Source organism: Rhodnius prolixus, unplaced genomic scaffold, assembly GCF_049639745.1.
Source record: "Rhodnius prolixus isolate KJV_2025 unplaced genomic scaffold, Rpr scaffold_3, whole genome shotgun sequence".
NCBI classification, from domain to species: domain Eukaryota; kingdom Metazoa; phylum Arthropoda; class Insecta; order Hemiptera; family Reduviidae; genus Rhodnius; species Rhodnius prolixus.
The window spans coordinates 47,770,633-47,790,680 of NW_027411603.1; the positions used below are offsets into that span (position 1 = coordinate 47,770,633).

The 20,048-nt window shown below is 34.4% G+C and overlaps 1 protein-coding gene across 4 annotated transcripts in view; it reads left to right on the forward strand.

The window, feature by feature from the left end:
• sif (guanine nucleotide exchange factor still life) overlaps positions 1–20,048 on the forward strand; it is a 487,274-nt gene that overhangs the window by 436,358 nt on the left and 30,868 nt on the right. For all 4 annotated transcript variants that reach the window (XM_074126178.1, XM_074126179.1, XM_074126180.1 and 1 more), the window contains one exon: positions 5,018–5,285. In XM_074126178.1, coding sequence (XP_073982279.1) covers positions 5,018–5,285 — 268 coding nt within the window. The remainder of the gene's footprint in view (positions 1–5,017; positions 5,286–20,048) is intronic.

Below are 20,048 nucleotides of genomic sequence, written 5' to 3' on the forward strand. Positions count from 1 at the left end.
CAGATAAAGTCAGCGATATCACTTATTGTGCTTTTATGATGATACTTGTAAAAGTAAAGTAAAGTAATCGCCTACTTGTTCAGGCGACTAGCAAACACACTTTACTTATTAACCATTAAATAAAATCCAAGGCCTACACCGGGAATCGAACCCACTAAACCAACAATACATCTCAGCTTTGCGGGTCTAGCCTATGACCCGCCCAACTTACTTTACTATAAATTTCTCATATTAACCATTAAATAAAATCCAAGACCTAGACAGGGGGAATCGAACCCACTAAACCAACAATACATCTTAGCATTGCGGGTCTAGTCTATAGCCGCCTAACATACTTTACTATAAATTTCTCATATTAACAATTAAATAAAATCCAAGACCTAGACCTGGAGAATCGAACCCACTAAACCAACAATACATCTTAGCTTTGCGGGTCTAGCCTATAACCGCCTAACATACTTTACTATAAATTTCTCATATTAACAATTAAATAAAATCCAAGGCCTACACCGGGAATCGAACCCACTAAACCAGGGGTCGGCAACCTATTTCAAGTAGAGAGCCATTTCTCCTTAAATAATTTTAATAAATCTTACCGAGAGCCGCAAGGATGATAGAGTAAAAAACTCTGTAGATCATTTGTATTTTCACAAATTATTATTTTATGATATTCAATAACATATAAATGTTCTATACATTTATTTTAAGTAAAGTAAATAAACAAATAAATAATAGCTAAACCTGTGTTGTAATGAAAGTATTATATAATTACGTACTTTATTTTAATATAATTCTATTCAATTTCAAACCTATCGCATTTAAAATTCTTTACTTTAATAATTGAAATTTTCATTGGTTTCAATAAAATTAAAATATACAATATATTTTGGGCAGGCTGAAGAGCCACACAATTTGGATAAAAGAGCCGCATGCGGCTCGCGAGTCGTGGGTTGCCGACCCCTGCACTAAACCAACAATACATCTTAGCTTTGCGGGTCTGGCCTATAACCGCCTAACATACTTTACTATAAACATCTCATATTAACCAATAAATAAACTCCAAAGCCTAGATCCCGGGGATCGAACCCACTAAACCAACAATACATCTTAGCTTTGCGGGTCTGGCCTATAACCGCCTAACATACTTTACTATAAACATCTCATATTAACCAATAAATAAACTAAAAAAGCCTAGATCCCGGGGATCGAACCTACTAAACCAATAATACATTTAAGCTTTGCGGGTCTAGCCTATAATCACTCGGCTACCGTAGCGCCTTACTTGTAACGCAATACACAAATTCATTGTGGGTTTAGTAGCTCTAGATTAGTACAAGGAGCGGGATACTGATTTCTAAGAATAGTTGCTTTTAATGAAATGAGGTTTTATTAACCATTATGTCCCACTTCTTCTAATTTATATTTCCCTTGTATTTTTTACTTTATAAAGCGTGTTTGTACAGTACGCCTTATAAGGCACAAAAGTTATGCCCGCATTGCGGCAACTGCTTAGATTGTGATCTTGTTTCTCGCAAAACAAGATTTTAGATAAAAACATTTTGTAAAGCCAATAAATAGCGTATAAAGCGTAAGTGCTAAACGCGTAACTGTTTCCCGGTCGGTTTGTGCGTGCGTCCATTACTCCATTCTGTAACTACCTCACTCCTACAGTTCGTCGAGGGAAACGGAACTCAGCTGAGTGAAATTGTTTCTTCCTTTTTTTTTGGTAGGCCCATTTTTGTTTTTAAATGTGTACAAGTTAATTGCCTCTAGAAATAAAAATATTTACCATTTTGAATTTCTTTAGGCTGTTATGGAGCAAATTTATTTAAAAAAAATTGTGGCCTGTTAGATGATACAGTTATTTTTATTCGTCGCAGCATGCTTGTGTTTTTTTTTATTTATTTTTCTTACCATTTCGCGTATTCATCCATTATCAGAAGTAGTTTCATTAGATGGGTTTAGAAAATTTTTAGTTTTATTGAAGACGTGTCAATATCTGACGTCCATTGAGGCCCGGAGCTTTTTCCAGCACACTGCCTAGGACCTAGCACCGCAATGTAACTTAGCTTAACACCGGGCTTCGCCTCTAACCGCTCGGCTACTTCGCTCGTGTTACTTTGTACTTTAGTACCACAAAAAATGATTTCATGAACTTTATTTAACCATGTTGAAATGTACATTATGTTGAAAGAGGAAAAGACTTAATAGTCCAGTAAGTTACCGCCCTATTTCCTCATATTTAAGTCTTTACATAGAAAATTTAAGACTACAGTATGTCTTTACAATCTCATGCATCATCGTTAATCGTTTAAACGTGAGGATGCCGGAAATCATCACTATACTACGAAAAGACTAATTATTTTTATGACAACAGTACCTCAGCGCTATTATAATAAAATGTACAGGGAGAACTTTCAATTCTTAACTCTATGCCCTACAGTGATCACACCTCCATCTTCGGTTCCATGTGTAATTTAAAAGGAAGTAGAGAACAAGAAACACTTTACTGAAAGCTGGTATCATTGGGTACTTAACAGATATCCATAAATAAAGGAAGCTTTTAAGGGAAATCAAAGCTCATGATAATGGACGCTTGCTGCCTCGCACATTCATTTATGTTCCTCGCAGACACCGTTACCTTAGGTATTAGGCTCTTACTAAAGGTTATCTAAAGAGTTCGTTTAAAGTTCGAGCCTAAGCATTTGTAAGCTCACTTTGCAAGAGAGAGTTTCTCGCACTTCGATGACTATAATCAACTCCAATATTATAGTTCCCTTCAGTTGCAATATATTCAGTTATGTTTTATGTTTAATTATAAAAAGTAATTATGTTGCAATGTTAATAAAGGCAAGAGCATGAACGATCGTCGAGCTGTTTACTCTCTAAATTGTGCCAATGGAAGCAATGCAATTAATCATTTGTTAAGCTTAAACCTAAAAAAAAAAATCTATTTATCTATTCAAAGATTCTAGTTACGTAGATTGGCTTTCTGAGGGGGTAAAAATACTCCCAGATAACCTTTATCTACTAAAAAAACCTGGATGGGTAAAAAAAAGAGAAGGATGTAAAGTGGGAAGAGGAGCGATACAGATTGCCCTGAGAAAAGGGGCTCCCCACCCAACTAAACTCTAGTTTACATCCTACATAAATATTAGCTGCAATGGTGTGAGTTCGAAGTTTACCCAAGGGTTGGAGATATAGGGACGCGGCCTCCTAGGGTCCTGAATATAGTGGCGGCGACAAGAAAACGGACGGGATAGGGGGGGGGAAAAAAAGGAACAACCTCAGCTGAATAGTGTAGAGTCATCCAATATAAATTCTCAGCCACTAACATTAGTTTCTTCTACATCGTCTAGAGCGATTTAGATTACTTGCAAAGAGTACTTATCCCCGTGTTCCCCGATTACTTTGTATGGCCCAATAGTAAGATAGTCCCTTTGCGGCGGTGGGTGTGCAGAACAGGATTTCTTTTGCTTTTTTTTTTTGCCAAAGCAAATAACCAAATTTATTTGTCAGGTTAAAACCCTCTTGGAAACTGGTAACTACCACTTTTTAAATTTGTATTTTTAGCCAAACAATTTTCTTGGTTATTGCTCGTTCATTACTTTAGTTAGTTTTTATAATAAATTGCAAATTAGCATACACTTCTAAGATTAGTCATCTAATAATTTTATCTTTACCGTAAAAGCAAATATGGCGGATTGTGCGGATTATCTTAATAAAAGTTTCCTCCTTTGTACGTGTTTAGTTATTATCTAGCCTTAAAATGTGTGTGATCAGCAAAACACCAAAACAAACAAATCGATTCATGTTTCACCTTGTTATTTTTATCGTGCCGTATTTATTTAGGCTTAGGCAAGTAGCCTGCCAATTTTAAATACATATAAATCCTTTATCGTAGGCGTGGGTGGTACATAACTATTTTTAGCCTATATATTCCTCCTGGCAGCTGCATACATTCTACTAAAATACTTCAAATATTCAATGCAGAGAATATTCCACTGAATTTATAAATATTTAATCTCAAAGATTCGCATAGAATTTAGAGTATTTTTTTCTTTTTTTTTAAACAATAAATAAAGCTTATCAAACGGGCTTCGTATCAGTTTTCAAACTAATTTCATTGCAGCACTAAACCATTCGCTAATTTACCTCCATTATAGTGTCTAATTGATTTTTTATTCATTTATAGTTAATCCATTTTTATTTAACAATCTCTAGGCTTTTATTTGTCACAGATGACTCTTGCAATTGAGCGTCCTTTTTTCCACACGAATGCTGGTATCACTATGTTTTTAACAGTTTCTATAAATAAAAAAGCTTTTAAGGGAAATCAACGCTCACGATAGTGGACGCTTGCTGCATCGTAGATCTCTTTATGTTCCTCGCAGGCACCGTTGTTATGCCATCCGTTGTTCGCGCTACCAGTCGCAAAACACTTTTGGTATTAGGCTCTTACTAAAGGTCACCTAAAGAGTTCGTTTAATTCAGTTGCAGCAAGCCTTCCAATGTTTATTGTGCACGTCTGCTTTTAGGGGAGTCTGAATTGTTTATCGTTCCTTTATTATGGCTATTATAGAAGGAAACTTCTAATGTTTCGAAATTGTAAATTAGGCATTGCAAATGTATGTGCTGAGGGTTGTACTGTTCTCCAGTAGAGGGTTTTGAAAAAGTGTAATTCAAATTTCAGTTCGACACAGTTTCAGTAAAATCGATAACAGTTTTACGGAAGTTGCCTATAGTATTTCTTTTAAAGCGACTTAAGTTTTATATTTCAATTAAGAAGAAACACCAATCGATTCTTCAAAACCAGAGGCTTACTCATATGAAGATAAAGCTAAATCTTTTCCCCTTTGATACTTACGTCATTTCGTACTTAAATTTCAATAATTATCTAAATTCGAGAGAGTTATTTTAAATTCCATCTTATTTTTATGTTCTTACCTTTACATTCTGATCTAAAACTATTTTTTATAATACTTTTACTCATCATTGATTGTTTCTTTGTTCACAGCTTCCTGTCGGTAAAGAAATGGCTGTTGCGTAAAAAACATCAGATTGAATTGGCCAGAAAACGAGGATGGAAAGGTTATTGGGTATGCCTGAAAGGAACTACCTTGCTCTTCTATCCTTGTGATTCTAGGGAAGGCAGATCTGTGGAAGCGGCGCCCAAACATCTGATAATCGTGGATGGAGCGATCATGCAGCCCATACCGGAACATCCGAAACGTGATTATATCTTCTGTTTGAGTACAGCTTTCGGAGATGCGTATCTATTTCAGGTATAGATTTGGAGTAATTGTCATATAATAGCAATAATTTGGTTACCAATTGAGTATTGGTAGACTGGGTAATATTTTTGTCAAACTGGGAGCTTCACTAAGATACTTAAGATGTGATAATTCGGAAACGTAGGACAGTAGGTCATTTGTGATTTTCTTATTTGAACATCCATAAAAGTACGTGGTAAGGGATAATGTCTGAGTGAAAGTAGGAAAACGTAGATGCAATGGCGCTCCAAGGGAGGGTTTAAGGGGTCAAACTCCTCCTTCCCACTAAAATTATAAGGAAAAGTAAGTTTCTAATAATATGGTATAAAAAATAACATAAAACGGAACTCAGTAGTTGGCGAGTTATTGGATTTCAACGCGTAGATCCGGAGTTCAAGTCTAGCCCTTTTCTCTTCCTTAACTTCCTAAAGCTCGGTGATGGACAGTGTTGTCTGTAACAAGAGAACACACTGGAGGCCGGCAGTGCACTGGAAAAAGCTCCAGGCGCCAATAATCTCAAGATGTTGACCTTGTTACAGCTGGCTGTAAAAATATTTACTGAGACTTTAATTTAATTTTTATTTTTTCTCTTTTTGTTATTCTCAGCAAAAGAGGGCAAATGAATTTCCCGCTCTAAAATTTAGTTCTATATACGGAAGTAAATATTTGTTATTTTTGTTTAACAAAGAATACATGGTCATATGTAAATCATCTTATTCCAAGAAGATATTGAGCAATGATGCAATTCAAATTTCTTGCTTCAATAATCGATGTAAAGGAGAATATGAGATTAGAGAATATTAGGTTTCTATGAATAAAAATGAACATCTTTCTACCACTATATCCCCTGACTCGTCTGCCCTGACCAGAATATATTCCTGGTTAGTTTTACTGGAATTTCCCTATTTTCCGTTTCTAACATTCTATTTCTAAGCCAGGCATACATTGTACACATTAGGTCGGCTAATTTTGGATGCAGAGGTTCAGTAAAAAAGGGAAAATAGGAAATCATTGATAGTTTAACTGGAATTTCCCTATTTTCCGTTTCTAACATTCTATTTCTAAGCCAGGAATACATTATACACATTAGGTCGGCTAATTTTGGATGCAGAGGATCAGTAAAAAAGGGAAAATAGGAAATCATTGATAGTTTAACTGGAATTTCCCTATTTTCCGTTTCTAACATTCTATTTCTAAGCCAGGAATACATTATACACATTAGGTCGGCTAATTTTGGATGCAGAGGTTCAGTAAAAAAGGGAAAATAGGAAATCATTGATAGTTTAACTGGAATTTCCCTATTTTCCGTTTCTAACATTCTGTTTCTAAGCCAGGAATACATTATACACATTAGGTCGGCTAATTTTGGATGCAGAGATTCAGTAAAAAAGGGAAAATAGGAAATCATTGATAGTTTAACTGGAATTTCCCTATTTTCCGTTTCTCACATTCTGTTTCTAAGCCAGGAATACATTATACACATTAGGTCGGCTAATTTTGGATGCAGAGATTCAGTAAAAAAGGGAAAATAGGAAATCATTGATAGTTTAACTGGAATTTCCCTATTTTCCGTTTCTAACATTCTGTTTCTAAGCCAGGAATACATTATACACATTAGGTCGGCTAATTTTGGATGCAGAGGTTCAGTAAAAAAGGGAAAATAGGAAATCATTGATAGTTTAACTGGAATTTCCCTATTTTCCGTTTCTAACATTCTATTTCTAAGCCAGGAATACATTATACACATTAGGTCGGCTAATTTTGGATGCAGAGATTCAGTAAAAAAGGGAAAATAGGAAATCATTGATAGTTTAACTGGAATTTCCCTATTTTCCGTTTCTAACATTCTATTTCTAAGCCAGGAATACATTATACACATTAGGTCGGCTAATTTTGGATGCAGAGGTTCAGTAAAAAAGGGAAAATAGGAAATCATTGATAGTTTAACTGGAATTTCCCTATTTTCCGTTTCTAACATTCTATTTCTAAGCCAGGAATACATTATACACATTAGGTCGGCTAATTTTGGATGCAGAGGTTCAGTAAAAAAGGGAAAATAGGAAATCATTGATAGTTTAACTGGAATTTCCCTATTTTCCGTTTCTAACATTCTATTTCTAAGCCAGGCATACATTGTACACATTAGGTCGGCTAATTTTTGATGCAGAGGTTCAGTAAAAAAGGGAAAATAGGAAATCATTGATAGTTTAACTGGAATTTCCCTATTTTCCGTTTCTAACATTCTATTTCTAAGCCAGGAATACATTATACACATTAGGTCGGCTAATTTTGGATGCAGAGGATCAGTAAAAAAGGGAAAATAGGAAATCATTGATAGTTTAACTGGAATTTCCCTATTTTCCGTTTCTAACATTCTATTTCTAAGCCAGGAATACATTATACACATTAGGTCGGCTAATTTTGGATGCAGAGGTTCAGTAAAAAAGGGAAAATAGGAAATCATTGATAGTTTAACTGGAATTTCCCTATTTTCCGTTTCTAACATTCTGTTTCTAAGCCAGGAATACATTATACACATTAGGTCGGCTAATTTTGGATGCAGAGATTCAGTAAAAAAGGGAAAATAGGAAATCATTGATAGTTTAACTGGAATTTCCCTATTTTCCGTTTCTAACATTCTGTTTCTAAGCCAGGAATACATTATACACATTAGGTCGGCTAATTTTGGATGCAGAGATTCAGTAAAAAAGGGAAAATAGGAAATCATTGATAGTTTAACTGGAATTTCCCTATTTTCCGTTTCTAACATTCTGTTTCTAAGCCAGGAATACATTATACACATTAGGTCGGCTAATTTTGGATGCAGAGGTTCAGTAAAAAAGGGAAAATAGGAAATCATTGATAGTTTAACTGGAATTTCCCTATTTTCCGTTTCTAACATTCTATTTCTAAGCCAGGAATACATTATACACATTAGGTCGGCTAATTTTGGATGCAGAGATTCAGTAAAAAAGGGAAAATAGGAAATCATTGATAGTTTAACTGGAATTTCCCTATTTTCCGTTTCTAACATTCTATTTCTAAGCCAGGAATACATTATACACATTAGGTCGGCTAATTTTGGATGCAGAGGTTCAGTAAAAAAGGGAAAATAGGAAATCATTGATAGTTTAACTGGAATTTCCCTATTTTCCGTTTCTAACATTCTATTTCTAAGCCAGGAATACATTATACACATTAGGTCGGCTAATTTTGGATGCAGAGGTTCAGTAAAAAAGGGAAAATAGGAAATCATTGATAGTTTAACTGGAATTTCCCTATTTTCCGTTTCTAACATTCTATTTCTAAGCCAGGAATACATTATACACATTAGGTCGGCTAATTTTGGATGCAGAGATTCAATAAAAAAGGGAAAATAGGAAATCATTGATAGTTTAACTGGAATTTCCCTATTTTCCGTTTCTAACATTCTATTTCTAAGCCAGGCATACATTGTACACATTAGGTCGGCTAATTTTGGATGCAGAGGTTCAGTAAAAAAAGGAAAATAGGAAATCATTGATAGTTTAACTGGAATTTCCCTATTTTCCGTTTCTAACATTCTATTTCTAAGCCAGGAATACATTATACACATTAGGTCGGCTAATTTTGGATGCAGAGGATCAGTAAAAAAGGGAAAATAGGAAATCATTGACAGTTTAACTGGAATTTCCCTATTTTCCGTTTCTAACATTCTATTTCTAAGCCAGGAATACATTATACACATTAGGTCGGCTAATTTTGGATGCAGAGGTTCAGTAAAAAAGGGAAAATAGGAAATCATTGATAGTTTAACTGGAATTTCCCTATTTTCCGTTTCTAACATTCTGTTTCTAAGCCAGGAATACATTATACACATTAGGTCGGCTAATTTTGGATGCAGAGATTCAGTAAAAAAGGGAAAATAGGAAATCATTGATAGTTTAACTGGAATTTCCCTATTTTCCGTTTCTAACATTCTGTTTCTAAGCCAGGAATACATTATACACATTAGGTCGGCTAATTTTGGATGCAGAGATTCAGTAAAAAAGGGAAAATAGGAAATCATTGATAGTTTAACTGGAATTTCCCTATTTTCCGTTTCTAACATTCTGTTTCTAAGCCAGGAATACATTATACACATTAGGTCGGCTAATTTTGGATGCAGAGGTTCAGTAAAAAAGGGAAAATAGGAAATCATTGATAGTTTAACTGGAATTTCCCTATTTTCCGTTTCTAACATTCTATTTCTAAGCCAGGAATACATTATACACATTAGGTCGGCTAATTTTGGATGCAGAGATTCAGTAAAAAAGGGAAAATAGGAAATCATTGATAGTTTAACTGGAATTTCTCTATTTTCCGTTTCTAACATTCTATTTCTAAGCCAGGAATACATTATACACATTAGGTCGGCTAATTTTGGATGCAGAGGTTCAGTAAAAAAGGGAAAATAGGAAATCATTGATAGTTTAACTGGAATTTCCCTATTTTCCGTTTCTAACATTCTATTTCTAAGCCAGGAATACATTATACACATTAGGTCGGCTAATTTTGGATGCAGAGGTTCAGTAAAAAAGGGATAATAGGAAATCATTGATAGTTTAACTGGAATTTCCCTATTTTCCGTTTCTAACATTCTGTTTCTAAACCAGGAATACATTATACACATTAGGTCGGCTAATTTTGGATGCAGAGGTTCAGTAAAAAAGGGAAAATAGGAAATCATTGATAGTTTTACTGGAATTTTCCCTATTTTCCGTTTCTAACATTCTATTTCTAAGCCAGGAATACATTATACACATTAGGTCGGCTAATTTTGGATGCAGAGGTTCAGTAAAAAAGGGATAATAGGAAATCATTGATAGTTTTACTGGAATTTTCCCTATTTTCCGTTTCTAACATTCTATTTCTAAGCCAGGAATACATTATACACATTAGGTCGGCTAATTTTGGATGCAGAGGTTCAGTAAAAAAGGGAAAATAGGAAATCATTGATAGTTTTACTGGAATTTTCCCTATTTTCCGTTTCTAACATTCTATTTCTAAGCCAGGAATACATTATACACATTAGGTCGGCTAATTTTGGATGCAGAGGTTCAGTAAAAAAGGGATAATAGGAAATCATTGATAGTTTTACTGGAATTTTCCCTATTTTCCGTTTCTAACATTCTATTTCTAAGCCAGGAATACATTATACACATTAGGTCGGCTAATTTTGGATGCAGAGGTTCAGTAAAAAAGGGATAATAGGAAATCATTGATAGTTTAACTGGAATTTCCCTATTTTCCGTTTCTAACATTCTGTTTCTAAACCAGGAATACATTATACACATTAGGTCGGCTAATTTTGGATGCAGAGGTTCAGTAAAAAAGGGAAAATAGGAAATCATTGATAGTTTTACTGGAATTTTCCCTATTTTCCGTTTCTAACATTCTATTTCTAAGCCAGGAATACATTATACACATTAGGTCGGCTAATTTTGGATGCAGAGGTTCAGTAAAAAAGGGATAATAGGAAATCATTGATAGTTTAACTGGAATTTCCCTATTTTCCGTTTCTAACATTCTGTTTCTAAACCAGGAATACATTATACACATTAGGTCGGCTAATTTTGGATGCAGAGGTTCAGTAAAAAAGGGAAAATAGGAAATCATTGATAGTTTTACTGGAATTTTCCCTATTTTCCGTTTCTAACATTCTATTTCTAAGCCAGGAATACATTATACACATTAGGTCGGCTAATTTTGGATGCAGAGGTTCAGTAAAAAAGGGATAATAGGAAATCATTGATAGTTTTACTGGAATTTTCCCTATTTTCCGTTTCTAACATTCTATTTCTAAGCCAGGAATACATTATACACATTAGGTCGGCTAATTTTGGATGCAGAGGTTCAGTAAAAAAGGGATAATAGGAAATCATTGATAGTTTTACTGGAATTTTCCCTATTTTCCGTTTCTAACATTCTATTTCTAAGCCAGGAATACATTATACACATTAGGTCGGCTAATTTTGGATGCAGAGGTTCAGTAAAAAAGGGATAATAGGAAATCATTGATAGTTTTACTGGAATTTTCCCTATTTTCCGTTTCTAACATTCTATTTCTAAACCAGGAATACATTATACACATTAGGTCGGCTAATTTTGGATGCAGAGGTTCAGTAAAAAAGGGAAAATAGGAAATCATTGATAGTTTTACTGGAATTTTCCCTATTTTCCGTTTCTAACATTCTATTTCTAAGCCAGGAATACATTATACACATTAGGTCGGCTAATTTTGGATGCAGAGGTTCAGTAAAAAAGGGATAATAGGAAATCATTGATAGTTTAACTGGAATTTCCCTATTTTCCGTTTCTAACATTCTGTTTCTAAACCAGGAATACATTATACACATTAGGTCGGCTAATTTTGGATGCAGAGGTTCAGTAAAAAAGGGAAAATAGGAAATCATTGATAGTTTTACTGGAATTTTCCCTATTTTCCGTTTCTAACATTCTATTTCTAAGCCAGGAATACATTATACACATTAGGTCGGCTAATTTTGGATGCAGAGGTTCAGTAAAAAAGGGATAATAGGAAATCATTGATAGTTTTACTGGAATTTTCCCTATTTTCCGTTTCTAACATTCTATTTCTAAGCCAGGAATACATTATACACATTAGGTCGGCTAATTTTGGATGCAGAGGATCAGTAAAAAAGGGATAATAGGAAATCATTGATAGTTTTACTGGAATTTTCCCTATTTTCCTTTTCTAACATTCTATTTCTAAGCCAGGAATACATTATACACATTAGGTCGGCTAATTTTGGATGCAGAGGTTCAGTAAAAAAGGGATAATAGGAAATCATTGATAGTTTAACTGGAATTTCCCTACTTTCCGTTTCTAACATTCTATTTCTAAGCCAGGAATACATTATACACATTAGGTCGGCTAATTTTGGATGCAGAGGTTCAGTAAAAAAGGGAAAATAGGAAATCAATGATAGTTTAACTGGAATTTTCCCTATTTTCCGTTTCTAACATTCTATTTCTAAGCCAGGCGTACTTTGTACACATTAGGTCGGCTAATTTTGGATGCAGAGGTTCAGTAAAAAAGGGAAAATAGGAAATCAATGATAGTTTAACTGGAATTTTCCCTATTTTCCGTTTCTAACATTCTATTTCTAAGCCAGGAATACATTATACACATTAGGTCGGCTAATTTTGGATGCAGAGGTTCAGTAAAAAAGGGATAATAGGAAATCATTGATAGTTTTACTGGAATTTTCCCTATTTTCCGTTTCTAACATTCTATTTCTAAGCCAGGCATACATTGTACACATTAGGTCGGCTAATTTTGGATGCAGAGGTTCAGTAAAAAAGGGAAAATAGGAAATCATTGATAGTTTTACTGGAATTTTCCCTATTTTCCGTTTCTAACATTCTATTTCTAAGCCAGGCATACATTGTACACATTAGGTCGGCTAATTTTGGATGCAGAGGTTCAGTAAAAAAGGGAAAATAGGAAATCATTGATAGTTTAACTGGAATTTTCCCTATTTTCCGTTTCTAACATTCTATTTCTAAGCCAGGAATACATTATACACATTAGGTCGGCTAATTTTGGATGCAGAGGTTCAGTAAAAAAGGGATAATAGGAAATCATTGATAGTTTTACTGGAATTTTCCCTATTTTCCGTTTCTAACATTCTATTTCTAAGCCAGGCGTACTTTGTACACATTAGGTCGGCTAATTTTGGATGCAGAGATTCAATAAAAAAGGGAAAATAGGAAATCATTGATAGTTTTACTGGAATTTTCCCTATTTTCCGTTTCTAACATTCTATTTCTAAGCCAGGCGTACTTTGTACACATTAGGTCGGCTAATTTTGGATGCAGAGGTTCAGTAAAAAAGGGAAAATAGGAAATCATTGATAGTTTTACTGGAATTTTCCCTATTTTCCGTTTCTAACATTCTATTTCTAAGCCAGGCGTACTTTGTACACATTAGGTCGGCTAATTTTGGATGCAGAGATTCAATAAAAAAGGGAAAATAGGAAATCATTGATAGTTTTACTGGAATTTTCCCTATTTTCCGTTTCTAACATTCTATTTCTAAGCCAGGAATACATTATACACATTAGGTCGGCTAATTTTGGATGCAGAGGTTCAGTAAAAAAGGGAAAATAGGAAATCATTGATAGTTTTACTGGAATTTCCCTATTTTCCGTTTCTAACATTCTATTTCTAAGCCAGGCATACATTATACACATTAGGTCGGCTAATTTTGGATGCAGAGGTTCAGTAAAAAAGGGAAAATAGGAAATCATTGATAGTTTTACTGGAATTTCCCTATTTTCCGTTTCTAACATTCTATTTCTAAGCCAGGCATACATTATACACATTAGGTCGGCTAATTTTGGATGCAGAGGTTCAGTAAAAAAGGGATAATAGGAAATCATTGATAGTTTTACTGGAATTTTCCCTATTTTCCGTTTCTAACATTCTATTTCTAAGCCAGGCATACATTATACACATTAGGTCGGCTAATTTTGGATGCAGAGGTTCAGTAAAAAAGGGAAAATAGGAAATCATTGATAGTTTTACTGGAATTTCCCTATTTTCCGTTTCTAACATTCTATTTCTAAGCCAGGCGTACTTTGTACACATTAGGTCGGCTAATTTTGGATGCAGAGATTCAATAAAAAAGGGAAAATAGGAAATCATTGATAGTTTTACTGGAATTTTCCCTATTTTCCGTTTCTAACATTCTATTTCTAAGCCAGGCATACATTATACACATTAGGTCGGCTAATTTTGGATGCAGAGGTTCAGTAAAAAAGGGATAATAGGAAATCATTGATAGTTTTACTGGAATTTTCCCTTTTTTCCGTTTCTAACATTCTATTTCTAAGCCAGGCATACATTATACACATTAGGTCGGCTAATTTTGGATGCAGAGGTTCAGTAAAAAAGGGAAAATAGGAAATCATTGATAGTTTTACTGGAATTTTCCCTATTTTCCGTTTCTAACATTCTATTTCTAAGCCAGGCATACTTTATACACATTAGGTCGGCTAATTTTGGATGCAGAGGTTCAGTAAAAAAGGGAAAATAGGAAATCATTGATAGTTTTACTGGAATTTTCCCTATTTTCCGTTTCTAACATTCTATTTCTAAGCCAGGCATACATTATACACATTAGGTCGGCTAATTTTGGATGCAGAGGTTCAGTAAAAAAGGGATAATAGGAAATCATTGATAGTTTTACTGGAATTTTCCCTATTTTCCGTTTCTAACATTCTATTTCTAAGCCAGGCATACATTATACACATTAGGTCGGCTAATTTTGGATGCAGAGGTTCAGTAAAAAAGGGAAAATAGGAAATCATTGATAGTTTTACTGGAATTTTCCCTATTTTCCGTTTCTAACATTCTATTTCTAAGCCAGGAATACATTATACACATTAGGTCGGCTAATTTTGGATGCAGAGGTTCAGTAAAAAAGGGAAAATAGGAAATCATTGATAGTTTTACTGGAATTTTCCCTATTTTCCGTTTCTAACATTCTATTTCTAAGCCAGGCGTACTTTACAGTCGTTAGACTGTTTTCATTCAGTTTTAATAAAATAATCCGAAAATGGAAGATCACCTGCCTGCATTTCAATCAATAACAGTGTAATTAAATAACAGAACATTGTCGGTTAACACCCAAAACAGAAGAGAATCCTATGAATACCGCATGTAGATCACAGGAGGGGGATGAGAGAGAAATTATTCTCATATTTAATGGGAAAGGGCTTAAAATTTATATAATAGCCCCACGGGCTCTCACATAACTGGGAATATCCTCACCATGTCTCCTTTTATGGTTAGCACCAACCAACCCATCCTCTGGCGTCATTCCATTCACACCTAGAAAATTATAAATCACGTTTTATTAACATCTAATCGTTAATCTAATGGTTATTAATAAACAAATAACATTTTACAACTAACTAAATTTGCTGAAAACGTGGTTTTTAAGGACGGACGAATGTGCTAATGGTACCCAATGCAATCAATGTTTAGCTTTTCTTTGTTGGAAAAAAGTGAGTCAGATTTTCTGGATTTTCTTGAGAATGATTCAAAGCCCTTTCTCAGATGCATTGCTCTCCAGCGGCGTAGAATCGCCTTTCATTTAAATCGTTACCTATAGTTGTTCTAGCTGGCGTTTTTAATAGAGCATCAACGTTTCTGCCACTGCTCTCATCTGCGACCATTTATTAAGTCAGCTGGCTTCTAAGATATCCAATATTTATGCGGCCTTCACTCTACATAATATTAGTGAACTGATTTAGCAATCACTGGAAATCTACCCAACGTTGAAACAGTATCAAGATTTTCAGAATGGAAGAACAACATGATTTTCTGGCCAAAACTCTGTACATGATTAGCGTTTATGGGACAAAGCACCCATGTAGATTCTCTAGAGGAAGTGACTTGAGATAGAGAAGAGGAAATGTCGTCAGTACCCTTCTTCTTACATCGTTGGATGTATTTTTTGCAGGTGACAACGTATCCTGTATTCTTTTTTAACATGCTAAGTTGAATTAGGCTACAGGACAGCTCACCTCACGTTCGTTGCCGTACATAAAAAGAAAAGAAGAAAATCATTAAGTTTTAAGCTTGAAGAGGCTTTAATTGGACTTAGTAACTGGAGTAGAGAACGAGATTGTTAGTGTTTTTTCTAAGAAGTGTTAAGCAAAGATATAAGCTGACTCAAGTGCTTTGGCATGGTATAAGAGGAAAGTGCAAATTAGGAAACAAGTTATCTTAGTCAGGGAAGCTGGTTGACGTGTAGAGAATATTTAGAAGTAATGTCAACGAAAGCAACATCGAGTTGACACACAAGAAATGGGCCACTAAGTTTTCTGATTCCTTTAAAAGATAGAGGTTTCATTGAATTTAATTATAGATAAAAATTTGTTATCTCGAGAATTGGAAGTTTAAGTGTCCTGCATTTTATTTAGATCAAGAATGTTTGTAAATATTTGAAGATTTATCCTAAATTCACATTGACGTTGGAGGCAGCAGAACCTAGATATTATTTGGAGCGAAAGTAATAGAGTTAACATTTAGTATTGGGTAGATAGAAACAGTTCCATTACAGTAATAGCCTCATGATAATGAAAGACCATCAATATTGAGTTCAATACTCAATTATATTACGAAGGGATGATCAATTGATCAAGATTAAATTTCAGTAGTATTACACTATAAGCAGGAAGTACATGAAACTTGATCTTCCCATTATTATGATTTTATTACCTCACTAAACTAAATCGTACACCATTCATTTTTAATACTCAAAATTTTCTGAATGAATAGGTCTTTTCCATTAAAGTTATAGTTTTTATTATCTTTTGTAGAAATTTATAACTTCAACAATTGTTGTAACAAATAAATGAGATACAAGATATATCAGGATTATTTAAGCGAAGAAGTCACCCCATTAACGTGAACAATCTTGCTATAATGCTCTCACGATTAGAGAGTAGATTGCGAGGCCATCTTCTCTTCAATCTCCTTGGAGGATTACCTAGCATATTGCAGGAAGATGATAGGTGTTCGCCTGTAGGATTAGGATGAGCTGCTGTAGAGTGGAAGGAAATTTTTGGGAAAATGAGTTTTTGCAAGATCTTTGGCCACAGGGATTTGATGAGTTCCATCATTGCTATTCAGTTATTGATGATGATTTGACTGGAATGGGTAGAGTGTGAAAACGTTTAGTCGATCCCTACAATTTGATGACGTATGACCAAATAGGTCGCAGTAACACTAGTGTCTTGTTAATTAGATTGATCGTTTTGTCCAGCAGTCTTGCGAAAAGTTTGTAACGTTGGTTAGTTTCTTGTTTCTAGTATGGCAATTCTGTGTTATCCGTTCATCTAGGTACAGTCCAAGGTAGCGTACTTGTCCACATTTGGTATTGGAGTTTAGTTCATGAAGATGGGAGATAGGATTTTTCGTCTTAGAGTAAATACTATACATTTTGATTTCGTAATGTTAGTTTTGATTTACCATTTGTTAAGCCAGTCTTGTAAGTGATTGATATGCGTTTGAGGAGCTCTTTTAACAAAAAAAAAAAAGGATCGGATTGAGGGAATAGGATTGCAGAATCATCAGTAAAGGTAGAAAGGATTGTTTCATAATCAATTTCGAAAATTAGACAGGATTGTAGCACGCTAAATTATAAAAAGAGAGGAAAATACGTTTGCTATTAAAAGAAAAACAAAAAGTAACATGTTAAGCGTGGAAATAGAAAATTTAGGAAACTAGGATCAACAGACCGTGAACTTACTTTTGAGTCAGTCCACAGTGGCGGCACAATCCAGTGATGTAGAACGTGCCCAGTCCAACTCAGCATGGTTGCCCTTGGTTACTTATTACCTCTTATTTCGAGCATCCACTTAATTTTGCCCAATTCATGATATGGTTTTCTTATTTCGATGAAAAGTTAATGGATTTGTTCACGTTGCAATATGAGGTTTTTTTTTGTTATTAATAATGAAGTGCCTATTTTTGGTTAATTTTTTTACCCACTTCCTGTAAATTCTTGTAGGCTGCTCGTGTATCATGTACTTACCACCATCTTGAATTGTAAGAGGGCTTTTCCGTTATTAATTATGAACAAAAAAATCCTATTAGAGAGGTTTTCCATTTACTTTTCTTTTTGGTTTGAAGTTTACCTCAACAGAAGAAAAATTTTCCTTCTTAAAACGATAAAGTAAAATGAAAAGCCTACTATTAATATTTTAACAGATTAAGATATTTGCTCTTAAGAGGGAAAAGCTGGAAAATATTTAATAAGATACCTACGTATGTATGTATCATTTTGAATAAGTGAAATTAAAGTCACTTATCTAATAAAATAAATAAACTTAGTTTGTACATTTATACGACTTTTTCTGAATACATTTCCCAAAATTTGGGTTCGAAATTTTTTACTAAATGTTATTTGGGTTCGTCTTATTAAAAGAACGATTGTGGAAAGCCGTATTCTTTCCGTAAAATGCATTTTCATGCCAAGAACTTCAATCAAAAGTTAACCACCTTAAACGAAGCTGTTCCGTTCATCATGTCCAGCCCCAGAAATGCCATGAAATGGATTGAATATCAGTTAGGCGGATGTTCGACTGTTAGAGTGTTCAGTAAAAGTTAAATTTTGGAGATGACATTATTTGAAAATCGTGTGTAAGCAGGGAAATTTTTATGAATAAAAGGCACTGTAATTGTAATAAATATGTTAAGAGAAAATAATTGGCATTTCTTTAGCAGATCTTTTACCTATAAATCAGAAATAACCACTCAATCAAAAATGAATTCGATTTACAAATTAAATCCTTTCCATATTTAAATTAGACCCTAGGATTGGACATTGCAAATTTATAAATTGGTTGTGGCAGTAAGGAGTGTGTGTGTGTGTGGCCAATTGCTGGCAGAATACATTTGCAAGCATTAACTTGGAACTGGGTAAGGAAGGAAGGAGAGATTGTGGACGAGGGAGGGAAAGACCTTGACAATCCTGGATGGTATGGTTAGAAGAGTTAGAGTGTGGAGAGAGAATATGGGCTTCCTTGGTGTTTAGCAGGATCTAGAACTAGGAGAGTATGGCTGGCAAACTGGGGTATAGCAGTAAGGATTAGAATGTATCAGAAGTTTCCCACTCTGGCTGGTTTGACTCCTACATAACCTTGTAGAGTGGTGTTAGTTACAACGGTAAGGGTCCTCTTAGTAGAGAATCCCCTCCATCCTCCTTGAATATGAATACTTCTTCGGGGTAGAGAAGAGGTTGTCCTGCTCCTATGTGGGTCTCATCAGGACCCACTACAACTTCTAAGCCATCTTCACCTTGTCTTAATGTATTCGCCCTCTACTAACTTTGAACTACCTTTCGTGCTATCTCTCTCAACAAAATTATCTTGGTCTACTTTAGTCTACTATTAAACTATTTTCAAATAATACATCATTTTATCCACAGCTTCACTTACATCCCTGACTGTAGTAATTACATCTTCTGCTATCTTGACTCTCATAATTAAGTATTGTATTCCTCCTTAACGGAAATCCTAGACTGGGAAGCCGAAGGAAGAAGAAGAAAGGGAAGAAGTGGGATAAATGGCGTCCGAGAAAACCTTCACAGTTACGGACTGAGAGAAGGGGATATCCGGGATAGATTCTATTTGAAGCTGACATTAAAAGAAATATTTGGTTGAGAAAAATCTCAATATTGAGAAACTCCTGGAAAAAGAAAATGCTGAATCATAAAGAATTTATAATTAAAAGAGATTTTCACAAATATAAAGCGAACCATCATTTAAGTTATCGTTGAAGGAGACTAAAGCATATACTTTACTATTAACAATTTTTTTCTAACATAAAGTAGCTACAAACTGGATTCGAACGAGTGATTTCCCTCTTTACTAAATCATGCTACAGCATCACTTGTTTCTGGCGAAATATGAAGATATATGAATAAAACTATACAAATTCAGAGGTTTAAAAACAAAGCACGCTCTATTCCATTAATTTAATTTACTTAATTAGTTGAACAATATAATATTGAAATAAATATTTTTAAACAAGCAAACCTGAGATATTGTTTGTTTTATCTCAAACAATTTAGTTCATCACTGACAGTTCTGCTCATCATTGTTTACTCTAAACACAATAAACATTAAAACAATTATTGTTGAGTGTTCATTGAAAAATAGCCGATTTATATTAATATAATTGCGATTTATATTAATTCGAAATAAAAACTACGTA